The following is a 21309-nucleotide window of genomic DNA, read 5'->3' as shown; positions in this document are numbered from 1 at the left end:
TAATGAAGAAAGCGACAAAACAAAACTGGTAGTTGTAACTTTATTTACAGGAACGTTTTGGTGGCAGACGGGCAGGCAACCATGTATACCGTATTTGGATTACTGCAGCAGCAACAAACGTGTTTGTAACACGTCATGACACATCATCCCGACAAAGCCCCTACCATGTGCGTAATCTACCTGTGCAACATTAAAACTAAACAAGAAGACAGTTGCTAAAATGCCTGCAGTGAAACATAGAACCTATGAGTGGAAACATTCTCCAGGCTCCCTGGTAGAGGATCTGTGATGTTGTGGGCCTCTTTCCTTTCTGGAGATCCTGGGAATGTTTAGTGCATGGAGACACAAACTTCTAGAAATACCAGTATATTTTAAATATATGTTCAACAAATTGGGTCGGCATGTTTTACCTGTTCCTGCATAGGTGTTGACTAAGTACTCGGCTTCTTGCCACTGTCCAAAGTGACTGTCCAAAACAGGCATGTTAGGTTGATTAGCCATTCTAAATAGCTCTTAGATGTGTCAATTAGGTGTGACTGTGTGCCTGCAGGACTCTCTGTCTTTGTATATCTTAAAGTTGCATTGCAATATATAGATATATTGCAATGTGTTAAGAGATTTTCATAGTGCACTATACACAGAAAGAATATAAAAATAATATAATAATAAATACATGTACATGTGGATGCTGTGTATAAGTGCTGCTTATTGCTTACAGAAATACAGGAGCAGTACTTGTTTTTATTTGAGACACCATCACAATGTCATATAGAAATACCATTCCTCTGTTTTCACTGAGTCCATTTTAAATTCATCGGGAAGCATCCACGTTGACGACAGGCAGCCTGTCAGAGAGGAATTGTTGTTTTGTCTTTATTAGTTAATACAAAGAAAAAAAAAAGTTTAAATACACCGATCCCCAAACAGCTCTATTATCCACTCTCCTGACTCATTAGGAAAGATTGGTCCATTAATACACACGTTCTGTTTTCACATGAGATGTAAAAGTTTGGAGCCAAACAGATAATCTTAAATCCAGCTTGAATAACTTTAGCAATATAAGAAAGTCCCTGGTAAAATAACCCCAAATAGCTTCTTCCTGGTATTGCGAATCAACCCTTGCTATAAGTGTTGTTTGTGAAACCCATCGAGTTAAAGAGTATTTTTTAAATGAACATTTGATTTCACAGCATTTTGATTTTTATATTTAAAAAAAAACCTATTTTTTTAGTTTAGAGTAAACATAATAGTATTGCATATCCTATCACGTGGTTTCATGTGATCAAATGTACTTGATAAGCCAATATTCTGTAAAATCATCGTGATTTAGCTGAGAATAACTCGTATTTTTGGGATTTTTAATTTTCACATATCCCATGATATCTGTTTATTGGTAAACCTGGTTATCTTCTAACTTATTAAGCAATCCGGCATTTTACTTTTGTAACAGACCTTATTTCTTATGTTAAGCATGATGCCCTTCTATTACTGAACCAGTTAAACCAGAAGTGACACTTCTTGCTTGAAGCCAACCCTTCAGCAGACATAAACACTTGTGAGGTGTATAAATGTGAAAGTGGAGGGGTGGAAAGTTTGGGTTTTGAGAATTTGCTCCACATCTCATCAGCTATGCCATGCTCTCCGTCAGCTGGGTGTGTATCTCCTGGAAGCTGGGCCTTTCGTTGGCGTTTCTCCGCCAGCAGCTTAGCATGAGGTCGTTGTAGATTCTCTCAGGACAACGCTGAGGTTTGGGCAGGCATACCTGTGAGCGTGAAATAATCAGGAATTATAAGCATGGCAGGCACCGCGATGAGCTTTTTTCTTCAGTTTGTGAAAAGTACCATTTAAAGTGTACCACACACACCATACAAAAGACAGCAAACATGTTGAATGTGTTCTAGCCAGATGCAACCAAAATGAACCATTTTTAACCCACCCACAAAATACTCATGTGGCAGGGCGGTGCACATCCCTACAGGAAAACATGGTGGTGGGAGCATCCTGCTTGTCCTTCTACAGGGACAGCAAAGCTGGTCGTAGTAGAAGATGGATGGAGCTAAATATAGCTCGATCTCGGAAGAAAACCTGTGAGTTTCAGGATCCTCAGGGGTTTGATTACTTGTTGTAGCTCCCTGGGAATCCTGCAGTCTGTTTGTTTTTGCACCTCGTTAGTATTGTTTGCCTGTAGATTGTTGTCCTTGTCACTAGTTAGTTTCGGTTCATTATTACGTTAGGAACATAAGAAAAAAACAAACACAAATAAACTACTGTCTACCTGTCCTCAGTGTACTTTAGTTAGGTTATTCTCTCTCGTCTGTTCTCCTCCTGACCCTGCCAGTTCATTGCCCACCCTTTCCTTCAGCCTAATTGCCTTACTCCTCTCACCAGTGTTAATGTGCGCCACCTGATGTTCCCCCTGTCTCCTCCCTTATATAGCCAGTCAGTTCAGTCACGCTACACCTTGTCTCACCTGCCCGCCCGTAAGTTTAATATTTCTGTATTAATAAACCCACCTTCACCTCACTGGCTCCCTACCTCTTGTCTGCAATTTGGTCCAACATTTCTAACACAACAATATGACAGTTAGAGGTTGCAAAAAAACTAAAGTCCAGGTTTACCTTCCAGCAAGACATTACCAGAGGTGGGGAATCCAGCTTTAGGAAAGTGAAAACCCTGCCTGTGTTTCCTTTACCCTGTTCACTTGACCAGGGGATTTTAGTCCCTGTCTATGTTGAGGAGCCTGAAATGCAGATAGTTGGAACTGATCTCTGGACCAGCTTTTTACTTTCTGAACCTGGATTCCTCACCTCTGCCTGTAACATACAGTAAGAAATATAAGGAAATAACTTAGATCAAGGCATATTCATATGTCAGAAAAGGCCCAGTCAAAGTGCAAACTGAAATCCAAACTAAAATCTCTTGCCATCCATTCCAGAGCTATTGGCTCTGCAGGGACTAAAAAGAAATGCATGCCGCAGATTTGATTTGAAATTCATTATATTCCTTCCAATTCATATTTTTGGACTACCTTTGTGTTGGTTTATCGACTAAAATGGCGAAAAAATACACTGAAGTTGTAAATGCAAAAAAGTTCAAAGAGTGTGAATACTTTAGCAAGACTGTAAATGCACCTTGACCACCAGGCTGTCCTGAGCATAAGCCCGTGCAGTGCTCACCTGCTTGCCCTGGTTCCGGAAGAACTCCCCTGTGTTTTCGATCACCTGCTCGTCAGAGAGCTGCGAGTACGGCTGCTCCTCGCAAAGAGTCAGAATTTCCCACAGAGTCACCCCGAAGGCCCACACGTCGCTGGCCATGGTGAACTTACCCTGAGAGGACAGACAGCAGGCAGCTTAAACCAAAACAGAATGCAACATGGACTCTTTCCTCATAGTTTTTTTTTCTTTTTTAGGTAGTCCTAGCTTCTTTGATCACTCACTAAGAGGATGCTTTCCCAGGACATCCAGCGAATTGGCAGGACGGCACGGCCCTGAATGCGGAAGTAGTCCCCTCTGTAGAGGTTACGACTCATGCCAAAATCTGCAATCTTGATGGTGTCGTTCTTTCCCACCAGGCAGTTACGGGTCGCCAGATCCCGGTGGACAAAGTTGAGAGAGGACAGGTACTTCATGCCGGATGCGATCTGCACCGCCATGCCTAACAGTTTCATGTAACTACAAGAAGAGAGGACAGAAGAAATGCTCAGTGTGACATGCCCACTGTTTAATGTTAATTTAATCATACTCTGAGTGTCTTCTCTTTTTGTCATGTTATAACCACAAACCTCATGGATTTAATTTAAAAGATCAACACAAAGTAGAGCATAATTGTGAAGTGGAAAGAGACACGGTTCTACTTCTTAGAAGGTGTGGCCTGCAATTGTTTTTAGCCCGGTTTCCTCTGATGCTCCTAAATCAAATCCATGAATTGTCCTCAAAAGTCTTTTCATTCATTCAGTATACATTCACCTGTTCTATGAAGACCTCAGAGGCTTGCCAGAGAAATAGAGAAAAAACAGTATCATGAAGATGTGAAGAAGTTTTAAAGCTCTGTTAGGTTATAAAAAAGTAACTCTAAATGGTTTGCAGTCATGTATGGTCTTGGCACCATCATGCTGTGGGGTTAGTTTGCTAACTTCAGCATAACACACTGAAGTTTGTGGTTGTGATGTGCCAAGGTCCTGACGAATCCTTTGCCAATGCGGTGCATTACCTGACTTCATCATTCCCCTCCTCTCGGTCTGCCTTTTGTCTGAGACTGCACAGGAACTGGTTTAAGTCTCCGTTTTCCATGTACTCTGTGATCATGCACAGAGGGTCTGTGTCCACGCACACCGCCAGCAGGCTGACGATGTTGGGATCCCTCAGACGGGACATTATTCGGATCTCCTTCAGGAAGTCATTCCTGCAGCAAATAAATTAATTCACCATCTAACTGAGGACAAAATGAGCTCGACACAAATCCACGGTTCTACATTTTACCTTACCTGGCGTTTTTGTTTGCATCTTCACGCAGCATCTTTACAGCTACGAGGAGAGGAGATTCGCCGCCACCCTCCACCGATAAATCCTCATCTAAAATGTCCTGCATGCCCACAGCCTCGCACAAGTGCACCTGTGTAGTGAAGCAGTTCAACATCCACTTCAGTTCTTTTCTATAAACATGTAGTATAAATGAGTCAACTCCTTCTAATTATTTCAATCTCCACATTCCCAGAACTATTAGTCCTAGGGCAATTAACAACTACAATCCTTTTGAACATTTAACCCTGAGTTTCCCTCACCCAAACTGCAAAGCAATAAAACAAAATTGGTTGTGTTTTTAGATCAGTTCTCAGACTTCTCATCTGATTTATTGTTAAACACTTACTAAGTTATAGCAGTGGATTTCAAAATTTCTCAATGTGTAGATTTAATTTATTTTGCTCAAAATGTGCATAAACCGACACATTCCTGCCTTCATATTTTCGACCTTCTGCTGACAATTAACAGTATTTCCTCACAACCCTGTCCTATCTGACCATTTTAATAAGCTTTGAGTTCAATTTAACTGACTTCTCTACCTCAAAAAGAAGGTTTCATTATAGTAGGTCTTTATCAAATAAAGCTGTATCAAACTTTATTTTAGAATTTAGAATCACCCTTTTAATTTCCTCAGTATCACAGAAATGCCTAGCAGATGACAGCAATGTTACTTCTCCCCATTCACAAACTGATGCTCTTGTTCTTACTTCCTTATTGGGTTTTCATTAGACAACGTTCAGTTGTCTAATGAGTTTATTTTGTCTTAGTCTGTTCATTCATTATGGTTTTGTAATCTCATTAGGTTCTGTTTTTCTCCTGTCTCATCAAAACCTGGATGACCTTAAATTTACTGCTTTCAAATTCTGGGAAGACACAGAAGTTGTCATTTTTGGTCCCAGTCCCTAAAAATAAACTTCTTAATAAATCACTTAAACTGAAAGGAATTAAATTGGCCTCTGGTAATAAACTAAAAAAGTCTTTGGGTTATTTTTGACCAAGGCATGTCATTTACATCCCATATTAAGCAGGTTTCTAGAGTTTCCTTTTTTCACCTCAGGAATATTGCCAAAATTAGAAATATTCTGTCCAGGAATGATGCTGAAAAACTAGTCCAAGCATTTGTTACTTCAAGGCTGGACTATTGTAATTCTTTACTATCAGGTAATCCACAAAATGCAATTTGAGGCATCCAGCTGATCCAAAATGCTGCAGCAGTTCTGATGAAAATCAACAATAGGGATTATATTTCTCCAATTTTAGCTTCCCTTCATTGACTTCCTGTTAAATATGAATAGAATTTAAAATTCTCCTCACATAAAAAGCCCTTTAATAATCAAGCTCCATCATATATCAGAGCTCTGATTACCCCGTATGTTCCTAACAGAGCACTTCGCTCTCAGACTGCAGGTCTGCTGGTGGTTCCTAGAGTCTCTAAAAGTAGAATGGGAGGCAGATCCTTTAGCTATCAGGCTCCTCTCCTGTGGAACCAACTCCCAGTTTTGGTCCGTGAGGCAGACACCCTGTCTACTTTTAATCTTAAAACTTTCCTTTTTGACAAAGCTCATAGTTAGAGTGGCTCATGTTACCCTGAGCTACCTCTATAGTTTTGCTGATATAGGCTTAGGCTGCTGGAGGACATCAGGATCTATTTTTCTCACTCTTTTGAGTTATCCTACTGTTCTCCAACTTTGCACTATTTTTTTTATTATTGCAACATTTAACTTTGTTTGTCTGGTTTGTTTGTCTTTTTCTATTCATAGTAGGTACATCGGGACAGGAGTTCTGCTAGCTGTGACAACCATCTTTGGGGGCAGATCGTCTGCCATTACCCTCTCTAAAATAGAAATGATTCCTGGATCAGTGCTTTTGGGTTCTTTTTGTGTCTCTGCTCTGTCTTCTCTAACACCCAGTGGGTCGAGGTAGATGAACGTTCACATTGAACCTGGTTCTGCTGGAGGTTTTTCCTCCCTGTTAAAGGGGAGTTTTCCTCTCCACTATCACTTCATGCATGCTATGAGGGATTGCTGCAAAGCCATGGACAATGCAGACAACTGTCCACTGTGGCTCTACGCTCTTCCAGGAGGAGTGATTGCTGTTTGTCAAGACTCAATGCAATCTGTTGGATTTCCTTAGATGGTAAACCCAGCAGGTCCAGTATGATTTGATTTAATTTGACTTTGTAAAGTGCCTTGAGATGACATGTGATGAGAATTGTCGCTATACAAGTAAAATAAAATTTAATTGAATAGTTTATAGACACTGAATGCCGCAGTAGTGGTTTCACCTCACACAAAGCTCTGCCATATATCTTTATAAAAAGTAAGTGAAAAAAGTATATAAACATGAGCTAGTAAATGAATTTACCTCCCCAAATTGGCCCTCCCCTAGTTTCTCCTTAAAGGTGAGCCTCTCTCTGGGGAACTCCCTCAGGGTTGAATCTGATCCAGCAAAGAGGTTTATGCTGACAGCTGTGATGGAGCTGTTGTCTGAGGACTCCTGCAGACTGATGATGTCTGCCTCAGCATAGTGTGGAGCAACGTCAGAACTAATGGCTGCTCTACAGGAGGCTCCTGACTCTGGAAAAGAAGCATGCACTGCAGGATCTGATGCTTCAACTGCTCTTAAAGATACTTGAAGGCTTCCTTTTTCCCAGCTTACCAAGGTGGTCTGTGCACTCAGCAAATTCAGGCAGTTTGCGGATGAGGCGAGAGGGCTCCTGGTAGTCGGCACGGGGAGGGTAGATTCTCTCATACGTGGACGTGGAACCATCCTCACTGGACAGAGATGAGTTAAGGAAGTAGAAGGCCTGGGTCTGAACGGCAAGACGAGCTGTAAGCTCATCGTCCAGCCCGCGGCGGGAAGCCTACAAATGTGTGAGAAGATTCAGATTGTGTGGAACAATCCAGTAAAAAAAAAAAATGCTGTAGCAGGATTTGCGTTGACACATAATGCCTCCATAAGCTCTTGCATAACTGTGGAATATAAAGAAAATGGTACATGGTTTATACAAGTGCACCTCAATAAATTAGTCAATTTGTTTCAGTAACCCAATTAACTAGGGTAAACACATTATATAGATCAATTTCTCTCAGACTGATGTTTTAAAGCAATGTTTGTTTTTTGCTTATGTATGACAAAAAACAACATTCAAGATTACCATATCAAATCAAACTTGATTTTTAATGCAGGAACGTGAGCTTAATCAAGAGTATTACTTGCTTAAAGGTTGTTTTTCCTCAATGGAACCCATATTCTAATCTATTGAATATGACGGTAAGATTAAAACATTACATTAGAACAATAAAAAACATTATCAAAACAGAAAAGTAGGATTAATTAAATTCTGACAAACAATCCTCCTTGGAACACATTTTAATTTACCTAGAGGTGTAACAACTTTTTTCCCACCAATCCAAATATGCAACACACATAACTTTTAACGTGGCTCCAATTTCAGCTTTCTGGTCTGCATTTTCTGTTATTAGTGCTTGTTGCCTTTAGAAGCTGACATGGCTCCTGTGTCTGTGGGACAGCATGTGCACACACTGTACCATCACTAACCATGAGATGCTCAGACAAAAGATCCCAATATAAAATAATGTAAAAAGTAAAGTAAAGATTTCGCACCTTCTCGAGCATCTTCTGCCAGACCTGCCTCCACAGTATGATGACTATGATAGCCGAAAGGATGGCTATGATAGCCACCAAGCAGCCGATCAGGATCCTTGTGTTGCTGTCATCCACCTTGTGAGTGGGGTCATCACCTGATGAAGCACAGTAGGAATGGCTTAATGCAGTCAGTCATTTGCCATATTATTAGGCCATATAGCATTGTGAAGTCATTTTAGGGTTGGATAATGAATAAAATAGGAAGCCTGCTTTTACATCTAAAAACTAAGCACTGACGTTTCCAATTCTCTCAGCAGGGGGCAGTGTTTACCCAGAGAGCATTTTCCCCCAGCCCTTAACTAGTTCACTGTTTACCTTTTTAATAAAACAACTCTGCTACACTTCAGAACAGGACGCATGAGAAAGATTCAGTAACAAGGGACCAGCTGAGGTTAAACTGGTTACCTAGCAGTGTTTTTTTGGATCGTCCATCTTTGTTGGGACCCAGTGACGTGTTGTAAACTGCAGAGCCTGTGGAAGACAAAGGGAAGAAGGTCAAAGCCTCCGGATGAACATCAAAGTGAGTTATGGAGGTGGTTGTGTTATAAATCCGACATGCTGACATTATGCCGCGGAATGAAAGCCTTTCTGGTGGCATGACTGATCGTTTTCACCTGACTGGAAGGCCACCTCACTGAACAGCATCCACTGGTCGCTGAAGTGAAAACGACACTTGATGCTCCTGGCCGTCCGGTCCCCGAGGGGCATGGTGACAAACCGGGCGCTTTGGCTCGGGGGCTCAGCGGCCGGCCTGAAGCTCACAGGGTCCGACTCCCATTCTGATTCGGAGCGGAAGTAACAAGTGGCCTGTCTGAACTGCCTCACTCCACGGCTGAACATGTTGCTGCAGTGAACCTGTGGTGGCAGGAAGCAAAATTAAACAACCGGACCCTTTTTCGTGTGCCAGGCTGTGTTGTGAACATTCATTTCCAAAAAGTTTGTATTTGCTGCTTTTATAGCCATGATGTTGTGTTGGCCCATCTTTAGTAGTGGTCTTTCTGCGTGGCTTAATGAACTGCCAGAAATAAACCAAAACAGCTAAAACGGAGGAATGAACAAGCGTCGGAACTGCACTTAAAAAATGCACTTTGATCATTTTGAGCTGTGTGTTAAGTGCCTGGGGTGAAATGTGATTGATGTGCTGTCAATCTAAACCAAGCTGTCGTGCAAAAATGGCATTAAACAAAGAAGTAGCCAAGGAAGCCCATGGTAACTCTGGAGGAGCAGCAGATCTCTGCAGCTCAGGTAGAAGAGTCTGTTTTTAGCTATTCCGCCCGTCTCACCACCATGGGGAGCAGAGCATTCAGCCGCTCTGCCCCCCGCCTCTGGAACTCTCTACCGCCCCTACTTAGAAACACGGACTCACTTCTCCATTTTAAATCACAACTCAAAACTCATCTGTTTAAGACTGCCTATTCTCTTTAATTATCAATTTCCCTGCCCCAGCCTCTGTATTTTTTTTAAATGTTTTTGTTTTGATTTTGTTTCTGACATTCTTGTAAAAGATGGCACGCAGAAAGAAAGAAACATCGCCATAAGAGGTCCCGTTTCCAACAAGCCATGTAGAGCACACAGCAAACACATGGAAGGAGGGGGGTCCGCTCTGATAAGACCAACACTGAACTTTGTGAGCTACCTGCCACATGCAAAACCCAATGTGTGACGGAAAACTAACACTGCACATCACCCTGAGCACAATGTGCCATGTGGCGGGTGGCAGGATCATGCTGTGGGGGATGTTTCCTCTCTGAAGGGACAGAGAAGCTGGTCAGACGGTGGCAGTACAGGCCAAAGGTGACAGTGTTCATCCAATCCAACTAAGCTATTTTACAAAAACAACGGGCATAAGAGTGAAAAGTATTGATGGTATACTGTATTAGACTTGATATACTTCTGACAATTAGTGGCCCTGGATTCATTAATGTGTATAAGAACAGAACCGATAAATGGTGCAGTGCTCGGCTTTTTCTCTATAGAGAACGGTGCGTCATTTTCCTTTCACCTCTTCAGTTCTGTACTACCTTGTGCTGCTCTATCACACATCTCAGGTGGGGTTTAAGGTTTAAACCGACAATGTGAAAAGGTTCAAGGGGTAAATTAGCACACACAGTGTTTTGTAGGGAGGCTGCTTTCACACTGGTTCTTATCTTGCCACACCTTTACAGTGGTCAAACGTAAAGAAACGAAGGATCATATTTGAACCACAGCCTTGACACGTGTATGAACCATTTAAATCACTTATGATGCTCCTCCCTTTCATATGTTGTGCGTGTTTCAGGATGAAAGGTGCAAAAATACAGCATCCTACTACAGAGGGCAAATAATTTCTAAATGTAGCCCCCCAATACATAAATACTACAATAGCCTTAGCATCTGGACTGCATGCTCCCAACTGGTCAAATAATTGTTAGATATGCTGACTACAAAATAAGGCCATGCCTCAATAAAATATCAGACATGTCAAGCATTCAGCATGTCGAGGTGAGTGCAGTCTGATCAGTGTTGGCGCATCCCTTACCTTTAACAAAATTTTTAAGATAAGTGGCCAGACAAATGCTAGAGGCTCTGTACAGAAAACTATTTAAGAGGCAGCCAGTCTAACTTTAAAAGATCTCCTGAGAACCAGTAAGTTCTAGCATAATAAAAAAAAAACAAAAACAAGAAAGCAGCAAACCACATTATGCACACTTTTAGCACAGCAGTTTAATCCAGGGAAATATCTAAAACATCCTCCTGCACTGAGTTCTCACCTTCATTGAAGTGAAGTTGCGGATGTGGTCAAAGTCAAAGATCATCTCCACGTAACCTTTAGGGAAAGTCTTGTTGCTCCATCCCACATAGTCATACCCAGGCCACACTCCTGGGACGTGGCTGTGCAGAAAATCATCCAAACCCCAGGTTCCATCTGTCAGCTGGCCCAGGCCCTTGGTCAGTCTGGAGAGGCAACATTTTTGTCGACAGGTCATTTACGTAATCTGAGAATTATTTCCCTTCCCACGCTCCTCTTACTCATGTGTCCATTGCTAGAAATAAATTCAGACCTTTGAGCTGTTGCTCCATCATACACAGAGTCATTAAAGAAGATCTCCAGGCCTCTGTAGATCATTTGGTGTCCATCTGGAATGTTGTAAGACACCAGACCGTCTGAAAAGACCAGGTAAAAACAATTAAAGGAGGGGTTTATTAAAGGCGTTTACAATACAAAACCCATTTTCAACAATCAAAGTCAAAAGTATGGGCATTGACTGGTTACCTGTATCATGGTATACAGAAGTCGCCTATCGTTGCACACTATTGGTCAGCTGGTTAAAAAAAGCTGGCCATATACTTTCCCCTTACTTACAAGAAAGACAAATTCAGCTATTTGGAAATATTTCCTGTCATGGAAAACTTTAACAGACACGTGGTGGGAACCAGAAGACCTCCATCAAACTACAAAAACAAAATAAGTTATCCATTAATGGTTTTCAGCTTATTAATAACTTAGTATGTTTGTGTTGTGGTGTTTTTGCACACAAACTTACAATATACCACTAATTTTAATTAAAGCCACATTTAAAATAACTTGTTTTATTTCGTATACCAAAGACAATGGAAAAATCAAACAGAGTTATAGTTAGAGCACGCTTTGCCCAAAGATGGATGGGTGGAAAACAAGTGGTGTGTCTTGTGTTCTGTGCAAAATTAGGCAATATTTGATCCACAGAGCAATCCACAACTTTTAAGAGACACACATTTGACCCCAAATCACAAACATCACTTTTTTCCACCGAGACCTTTAGAATTCAATAGGGATTTCATAAAGCTTTGTTCCAATTAAATAAGCATTTAATTTACATACCTAAACTTAAAAATGGGTCAAATTTGACACAAACACAGTTTAAGGGTAAAGCAGCTAAGTATAGGATGGCATCCAAGCAGGCTGCCCAACTAATAAAGCAGCAATCTAAATAAGATTTTGTGAGTCACTATAGTAAAGCTGTGGTATTTTTATTTGACTCATCGACCCTGCACAGATAAGCAGGTATCAATAATGGATGGATAAATTTTCAGTTGAGGTCATTAAACAGTTAGAACGTCATATGAGCCCATAAGCATGCCTGAACCCGCATAATGAAGAGTTGTGACTAACCGAGCCATTCACAGCCGTAGAGCTCCACTCTCATACACACGATCATGGAGGGATCGGTGACGGGCATGAAGCGGACGAAGCGAGCTATGATGGGGGGTTCAAGATCCTTCAGGACCGCATCATATGTGTTCCTGTTGCCCTCGATAACCTAGAAGAGGAGAGGTAGGAGGCTGAGTCGGGATAGAACGCTGTGTTTTACCGATGAAAAGTGCAACACATTGTGGTCTGGTCTGAGGAAATTCAAGAACAGCTGGAAAACGAAGCAATTCACATCTTTTAGTCTGGAAAGAGTTACAGTTATTTCTCAGGCTTTGACATTCCATTGAACCACAATGAGCGCCATCAGTCACATGTGGAGAAAGCATAGGACCTTGCAGGACCATCAACAACTCCAAGAGAGCATGTCAACACTGAGCTATATTATCCACTGGAGTGCTAATAGCCCGCTGTTAGAACGAGTCGCTTTGAAGCCACCAGCCGCCATATTGGTACTCCCTATTTTCCCCCAGTAACTAGGGAATATGTGCGCTACAGCATCGAATAACGAGGATTTTTTTAGTGTTGGTACATCCACTGACTGTAGAATTACCTGTGAAACGTTTTCACACAGCCAGAAAACTGCTTGTTGTTGCAACCAAATCCTATGGGATTCTGTGAGAGTAGGGAGTAGCAAGATGGCGGCCAGTGACTTCAGTTTTTCGGCAAAATCAGCACTCCAGTGTATTATATAGCTCAGTGCATGTCAACAACTCATCCAGGAGGTCACAAAAGAGCTCAGGACCACATGTGAACCCCTGGAGGCCTCACTTACCTCAGTTCAGGTCAGCGTTCTAGATTCAAGAATGAGAAAGAGGCTGAGCACCATGGTGTCCCATGGAGAGGCCAACGCCGCTGCTGGTCAAAATCTACAGCAGGGCCTGTTTCACATTTACTGAAACATCTCCAAAAATGTTGGGAAAAATGTTCGAAGAACTCTTATAAGAAGAGTTTTTTTTTTTTTTTTTGGAAGGTGCGTGTCTCGTTACAGATGGCATACAAGCAGCAATAGAAAAAGAACATCATTTGCTTTCAGTCTGGGGCAGCTGTCTGTTGTATCTGTCCTCAGAAGGACTGACGCTGTCAAAAATATGCATGTCGGATGTGTAGCTCAATGACGGGTTTTAACTTAAGTGAAAATCAAATATTCAGCCACGACTCGTAGAGTGACACAGCATATCCCATTTAGTTGTGAGTTAAAGGCTGGCAGATTTCTCATCTCTGTCTCCCTCTGTGATCTTCCTCCAACATCAAACCCAGCTACCTTCTCTCTGCCTCAGAAGGTCCAAAATCTTCTATCAACAAACAAGCTCAGTCATTCTTACAGTGGTGTTTACACTGCCATCATGATAAATACCGTATTTTACTCTATTTTGCACCTGGCAGAGAGACGTGTTAACCTTTTTTCAGTGCAGTTATATCATCATCACCGGTGAGGCGGTCAAAGAGTCCCGCTCAAATCAATCCATCTTTCTTAGCCGACTGCTATCTGTCAAAGAGACAGGTTCGCTTGCATGAGAAGAAACTTCCCAGGATTCCATATCCACAAGCAAGCACAACATTTTGGGAAAGGTTCCCCCTTATCAGACTGGGTTTGATTTTTATTACCGCATTATTGGGTTATTGGGTTGTAATAGTAAGCACATCATGAGCTTTGTACAATCGAGTGTATGTGTACACATACCTGGCAAATAAAGCTGATTCTGATCACTGTAGGCATCGGTGGTGAAGCTGAGAGATTATTCTCTTATTTTAGAAATGAAACTCTGTCACACAGAGACTGTATAAAAAAGGCTTTAGTGTGTTTTTGCTGTTTCTCCAGAGCTGTAATTATAATAATAATCAGCAATTTGTTGCCCTGACTGAGTCAGATGTGACGAAGCAACGAGGTCCTGTTTGCCCACTCACCTGCTTTCCCGTCCTGTCATGCCAGCCCACCCAGCTGCTGCCGTCCCGACTGTACTTTATTCTGTATCTCTGGGCAAATTCGTTCCCCATGCCGTCGGCGTGGCGACCTTGGGTGCCCACAAGGGTAATGAAGTGCAGCGAGCGCAAATCCACCTGGAGGTACTCTGTGAAGCCGTCCGGCTCCGACATGATGTCAGGACACCAGGCCCCATCGCCGTCGCCCGTGTCAAAGTCGAGTCTGCAGAAGGGCGAAGGAAAGGAAGAGCATGGAGGTTAAGTCCACTTTCCGTGCTGTAACGACTTTCAGCTTTTTCAGAAAGCAAATAAAATAGAGCTTGAGGCGCTGGAGTATAAACAGGAATTAAAGTTGCCTTCCAAATCGTGCGGCAGTGGACTCTGACCACTGACTGGAAGCGGTGATGTCCTCGTCCTGGATCTGGCCACCGGTCATACCGAGAGGATAGCGGCAAATTTCTGTAAACACAAGAGGAACCACTCAGGCACTCTTCAGAAGAGTAATAATTACTTTTATGTATTTTATGTCATAGACCAACACAAAGAAACAGAATTGTGAAGTGAAAGGAAAATGATGCGTGGTTTTTAAAACGTTTACAACTGAAAATCTGAAAAATGTGGCAGGCCTGTTTTTGCCTTAGTCCCCTGTACTTTTATACCCCCCAATAAAACCCAGGGCAACCATTTACCTTGAAGTGCCAGCACACGTTGTCTTTAACTAACAGTGGGGCAAAAAAGTATTTAGTCAGCCACTGATTGTGCAAGTTCTCCTACTAAGAGAGATGAGAGGTCTGTAATTTTCATCATAGGTTCATTTAAACTGAGAGACAAAAGGAAAAAAAAAATCCAAGAGTTCACATTGTAGGATTTTTAAAGTTATTTGTAAATTATGGTGGAAAATAAGTATTTGGTCGATAACAAAAGTTCAACTCAATACTTTGTAGCATAACCTTTATGGCAATGGCAGAGGTCAAACATTTCCTGTAAGTTTTCACCAGGTCTGCACCACTGTAGATAGTAATTTGGCTCATTCCTCCATGCAGATCTCCTCTAGCGCAGTGATGTATTGAGCTGTCGCTGGGCAACACAGAATTTCACCTCCCTCCACAAACTTTCTGTAAGGGTTGATGTCCAGAGACTGGCTAGGCCACTCCAGGACCTTGAACTGCTTTTTACGGAGCCACTCCTTTGTTGCCCGAGCAGTGTGTTTGGGATCATGGTAGTGCTGGAAGACCCAGCCACGTTCCATCTTCAGTGCTCTCACTGATGGAAGGAGGTTTTGGCCTAAAATCTCACGATACATGGCCCCGTTCATTTTCCCCTTAACACAGATCAGACGTCCTGTCCCCTTTTCAGAAAAACAGCCCCAAAGCAGGACGTCTCAACCCCCAGGCTACATAGTAAGTTTGGTGTTCTTGGGATGCAACTCAGCATTTTTCTTCCTCCAAACACGACTAGTTGAGTTTGTGCCAAACATTTGTATTCTGGTTTCATCTGACCACATGATATTCTCCCAATCCTCTTCTGGATCCTCCATATGCTCTCTGGCAGACTTCAGACAGGCCTGGACATGTGCGTAAGCCGGAGGACCCTCCTGGTCCTGCCGGATGTGAGTCCCTGTTGGCGTAGTGTGTTACTGATGCTATTACTGATGTTACTGAAGCCTTTGTTACTTTGGTCCCAGCTCGCTGCAGGTCATTCATCAGGTCCCTCCGTGTAGTTCTGGGATTTCTGTTCACCGTTCTCATGATCATTTTAACCCCACAGGATGAAATCTTGCGTGGGGCCCCAGATCGAGGGAGATTATCAAGGGTCTTGTATGTCTTTTGCTCCCACAGTTGATTTATTCATACCAACCTGCTGGTCTATTATAGATTCAGTCTTCCCAGCCTGGTACGGCGTTACAATTGTCTTCCTAGCATCCTTTCACAGCTCTTTGATCCTGACCATGGTTGTGAGTGGAGTCTGACTGTTTGAGGCTGTGGACAGGTGTCTTTTATACAGATAACGAGTTCAAACAGATGCCATTAATACAAGTAACGAGCGGAGGACAGAAGAGCTTCTTAAAGAAGTTACAGATCTATGGGGGCCAGACATTATGCTTGTTTGCAGGTGACCAAATACTTGTTTTCCACTATAATTTACAAATTAATTCTTTAAAAATCCTAGAATGTGATTTCCTGGATTTCTTTCTCATTTTGTCTCTCGTAGTTAAAGTGTCTCTCATCTCTCTCAGTAGGAAAACCTGCACAATCAGTGGATCACCAATTACCTTTTTTGCCCCACTGAATTTTTAAACTGGTATGAAAAAAAAAAATCAAGATTTTATTAGAAAACAAACACCCATCTAGCAGAACATTAAAGTGGCCACAATAAAAAGCATTGTCTTGATAAACATTTTATCTCTGATAAGTAGAGCATTCAAATGTGTGAATGGGAGCTGCTTTTTGAGCATTTCTGCCAAAATAAAAATCAGTTTATGTGAACAAAGAGAGCAGAAGAGAACCAAACAGATGTCAATAAGCCAGCAAAGGCCAGGTTGCAAACACTGCAACAATGACAACAAGTAATAATTACTTAATGACAATAATTAATGCTGCATGTTCAAGAATCAAAAATCAAGACATCTTTATTGTCTTTGTGTGTTATTTTTGATGAGACATACACCGACTCAGGATGCACTCTGATTACACATGACACACAAACACAACAAGACATAATCCTTGCAAACTCCCCCCCCCCTTTTTTTCTCCTGAATTGATCCTGTATGTAAACAGGTGAATGACATATATGTTTGAACTTTATTTCAGAAAAACAAATTGTTAAGGGTGCCATGACATCACCGTACAAACCATTTCATTTAGTTGATATTGCTGCATATGTAAATTCTCCAAAGAATTTTGTAAACAAATAACATCAGCTTGTTGTTTTGTCTGGACAAATGTCCCTCTTTCTGTCTGCTTGCTCCTCTACCTTCCTCCTCTCCAGTGGAGCAGTAAGACATGCCAGCGCAACGTAAAGCTGGTGGATCAGCTGAGGGGGGAGGGAGGAGAGAAGGCTGTGTGCTTGATGGTGTGTTCTGATTGGAGAATATGAATTATGCAGAAAGACAACCTACGTAGAAAGACAACCCGCTTTCTGATCTGACCGATTTTGATTTTGATCCTTTGGTCTTCAGTTTTGACATTCCCCCGGCCTCATGTGTGTACAACAGATCATATTACACCCCAAAAACCTAAGAAAAAGGAACTTTGTTGTCATGGTCCCTTTTCGGGTGAAGGGGTCCAACGTTGCCCATGCGTCAGAACATTCCATATAAAGTCCAGGCCTAAATGCAGTGGAGAATCTGTGGCAAGACTTGAAAATTGGTGTTGACCGAGTCTCTCAAACCAATCTGATTGAGCTGCAGTCCTTTTGCAATGAAGAACGGAAAATATCTTCGGTCTCCACTAGTGGAAAGATACCCTTAACAATTGACCGAGGGAGGCTGACTACAGTTGATCATCACACTTCTTCCACATTAAAAGCATGAAAAACTTATTGTTGATCTATGACATTAAATGGATTTGAGTACTTTTGCAAGGCATGGCAAATGCTTAAAGGAGCCACTTTTGCCCCCTTTCTCATATTTTTACAGAACCTGAGTGTTAATTGGTGTGGCCCGCCTCACCCCAGCCCCTTTTCCTGCAGCCCTGCGTGGCCTCTAAAGCCAAACAGAGGTATCACTGTGTGGGTGCCAGTCTAAGCAAAATGAAAAGGGAGTGTCCAGCGAACTGCCCGCTCTTCATTTTCCTCTGTTTTCATGATTTCTGCCAAAGGGAGGTAAGCAAAATCTTTCCAGTTTTAGAAAGTCGGGCCAAATTCTATGTGAAAAGCGGGACTCAAGATAATGGAGTGAAACATTAAAGCCCACATACAGCAGCCAGGGCAAAGGTTGTCCTGATTCTTCTTATTCCCTGTCACAGTTTCAGGTTGAAACACAAAACTTTGAGAAAGCAGGCAAACAAAAAGTCTTTAAATGTGAGGACATATCTGACTGGCCACGTGTGGAGAATGTGTGCACAAGTGTATGTTACCCAGAACCATGCCAGAGAACTTTCTTACCGTCCCCAACCCCCCTGCTTGTGAAAGGTCTCCCTGTGCTGAGGATGTTTGCCTCCTGACCATCGGGTAAACCAAACACACACACACACACACACACACACACACACACACACACACACACACACACACACACACACACACACACACACACACACACACACACACACACACACACACACTCTGAGCCCACCCACCTAAATGTCCTGACGAGATGCTCATACCTCTGGTTTGCAAAGAGAATGTTTCTATATTTTAAAATGAGATTGCTGAACGTCTGCCTTGCTCCACTGTAGTCCCTCTGAGAAACTAAACCTGGGTTTAATCTAGTTTAAGAAGTTTAAGTTTCATCTTATGAACAGCAGCTGATTGGTCCATACCTTCCTTACTGGCATAAAGAACTTCTACCTGAAGGATAAACAGCATCAGTTAGTTTTTACCTGGATTGACTTGAGCCCTTATGGTGACAGCCATCAGACTAAAGCAGATGAAGCACAGAATCAGTTTAACCTCCATGAGGTGCATCGTCTCAAGGAGTTGGAGACCTGAAAAGCCAGAATGTGCATAAGCAAGGAGCGTGGTTTTCTTTTTTAAACCTTCAATATTTTACTCTCAATCATCAATCTCATGCATTCAGTATTCTTATATATTTCTGCAAACGAATTCATGTGAGAAAATCAGAGGTTTGCAAGGGATGAGGTCTTAGATATCTCATTGTACAACTTGACTGAATTTAAAATGAATAACTGGTGCGTTGACATAGACATGCTCTGATACAATTGTGCCCTTATTTAAAGTACATTTACACACACTTACAAGAAACCTGAGTAACACGAATAAAATAACAGGAAGATGAGTTAGAGTTCCAAATCATGCATCTAAATTCTGAAAATGCAACTTTCAATAAGCCGGTAGCAGTGGTATAGTATGTTTCTCAACATCTAGAATATGGGAGAAACCTGAGATTTCTCCTTCTTTGTGGGTTTTACTTACGTACTCTGACTTTCCTCTGTCCTCTCTCAGGGAAGATTCTACATTTTCCGGGACTTGATACACTTAGAGCCATAAGCTGCTGACCTCCTCGCTGGAAGGTATTTCTAAGCATGGACAGGAGACTCAGAGAGAGAGAGAGAGAGAGTGAGAGAGAGGAAGAGAGGGAGGGAGGGAGGGAGGGAAACACTGGCTGATGTAACAGTCGTCCCGTCTGGAGGAAAGAAATTGTGGCCCAGAGTTGGAAAGCTGCTGTATGTGTGATGAAGACATAAACAGAGGAAGCTAACACTTTAAAAGTAAAATAAACACACTAAGCTCCGTGTGAAACAACAAGCTTTGAGAGACACACATGCACGTTGTTACGTCTAAAATTACAAAATTACTTCAGTTATGATGAAATATCACAGATAACCTCTGAGGAGTGAGGATCATTTATGATGTATTGTCTAAATGAATCTCCTATGCCATGGAGGAAATAGAGGCTCTACTTTGCTCCTGCGTTTTTGGTAGCCTCAGCTGGCCAGGATGGTGCTAGCAGCCTGCGAAAAGCTTTGTGTGAGCCGGCACAAGCTTTGATTCAAACTTACCAGTCTGATGATGCCCTAAACACACACAGACACACACACACACACACGCACACACACACGCACACACACACACACACACACACACACACACACACACACACACACACACACACACACACACACACACACACACACACACACACACACACATCAGGCATTGAGGTTTGCTTGAATCACGGCTGGGGTTTAGTAGCTCGGTTTCGCAGTCAAGGCAACTGGAAGCGCGGCTCCAGTCAACTGCATCTGATTTTTAGTAGAGATGTTTTGCTTTTGTTAAAAAGTGAAAGAGGAGTGTTGACACTTTATTGTTCAGTTAGTGGGTTAAAACAGAAAAAACTGTTCTCCCGTGATTGTTTCAACACATCGAGACTGCCTAATATGAGGAGAATCTCTTCTGTTTAATCCCCATTCCCAACATTGTTGCTCAATATTGCACCTTATAAACAAGTAAACGGCTCTGTGGTAGTTTCCAGATTTTTGATGAAAATACTATTGTCACTCATCTCTAGAAATTCTGCTTGCTGCCACCAAAACTCCACCTTCCTGAGTCCGTACCAGCTCTCTGCTTTATTCTTGTAAAACTGATAGACCTGCATAAATGGATCAAATGAAACAGACCCCAAATAATCACTGAATAAAGTTGAGATCAGGGGTGAAAGTAGTTTATTTATGCATTTATATTAGTTTATTTTATTATAGAGTACCACTCATGCAGAGTGCCTCAAGGCTCCATTCTTGTCCTATTCAACTTCTCTCTTTATCCTGCCGATTTGGAGTCAGTTATAAGAAACCACTGTTTAGCCTTCTTTTTCAGGCAGAAGACAGCCCGACTTTTATGACACTAATAAGGAAAATATTTGCTCTAAAAACAAAGTTTATGTTGTTTGGGCCCATTGATGTCTCTAACATCAGTGTTGACCTGGGACCGTAGAGTCAGAATGTGACACATACTGCTACAGACCTGGGTGTAAGACTTTAGAATACTGTAATCTAAACTTAATGCTCAGTTAAAATTTGTGGTCCAGTCCATCTTTTTCAAACTGAGACAGTTGACCAAAGATCTTAATCGATTACAACTAAAATACAACTAAATTACAACTTGCTTAGATTACTGCACTGCACTTTACTCTGGGCTTAACAAAACTCCATCTTAAAACTCCCAAGTGGTGTGTCATTATTAGTTTTTAAAAAGGGGGAAATATGGTATTTAATAATAAAATAGTGTCATTGATTATGAAAGGCACAATCTAAATGATCAGATTCACATCCATGCAATAAAAACACTACCGATTATGATTAATCTATGGGTTTGTTTATTAATGTAGGTCTATAACCTCATTGGTGAATG

At 41.9% G+C, this 21309-nt stretch overlaps 1 protein-coding gene across 4 annotated transcripts in view; it reads right to left on the bottom strand.

Annotated features, from left to right (window-relative positions):
* Positions 1-8: 8 nt before the first annotated feature.
* Positions 9-21309, bottom strand: part of LOC105925292 (discoidin domain-containing receptor 2) — a 29164-nt gene continuing 7863 nt past the window's right edge. The window contains exons 2-18 of one of the 4 annotated variants that reach the window (XM_012861058.3): positions 19375-19496; positions 18822-18926; positions 14637-14739; positions 14266-14503; positions 12322-12469; positions 11231-11333; positions 10940-11123; positions 8804-9044; positions 8595-8660; positions 8148-8284; positions 7179-7383; positions 6885-7096; positions 4484-4611; positions 4210-4401; positions 3437-3671; positions 3177-3326; positions 9-1762 (exon numbers count right to left, since the gene is read on the bottom strand). In XM_012861058.3, the coding sequence (XP_012716512.3) occupies positions 1628-1762; positions 3177-3326; positions 3437-3671; positions 4210-4401; positions 4484-4611; positions 6885-7096; positions 7179-7383; positions 8148-8284; positions 8595-8660; positions 8804-9044; positions 10940-11123; positions 11231-11333; positions 12322-12469; positions 14266-14503; positions 14637-14739; positions 18822-18926; positions 19375-19496 (2704 nt within the window). In that variant the 3' untranslated portion in view covers positions 9-1627. Of the gene's footprint in view, positions 1763-3176; positions 3327-3436; positions 3672-4209; positions 4402-4483; positions 4612-6884; positions 7097-7178; positions 7384-8147; positions 8285-8594; positions 8661-8803; positions 9045-10939; positions 11124-11230; positions 11334-12321; positions 12470-14265; positions 14504-14636; positions 14740-16137; positions 16363-18821; positions 18927-19374; positions 19497-21309 lie in introns of those variants that run through there. The other 3 variants (XM_021315582.2, XM_036137927.1, XM_036137928.1) reach the window with 3 other exon arrangements.

Source organism: Fundulus heteroclitus, chromosome 6, assembly GCF_011125445.2.
Source record: "Fundulus heteroclitus isolate FHET01 chromosome 6, MU-UCD_Fhet_4.1, whole genome shotgun sequence".
NCBI lineage: Eukaryota > Metazoa > Chordata > Actinopteri > Cyprinodontiformes > Fundulidae > Fundulus > Fundulus heteroclitus.
Note: the sequence above shows the minus strand (reverse complement) of the source record. Positions and strands in the feature narration are given on the sequence as shown.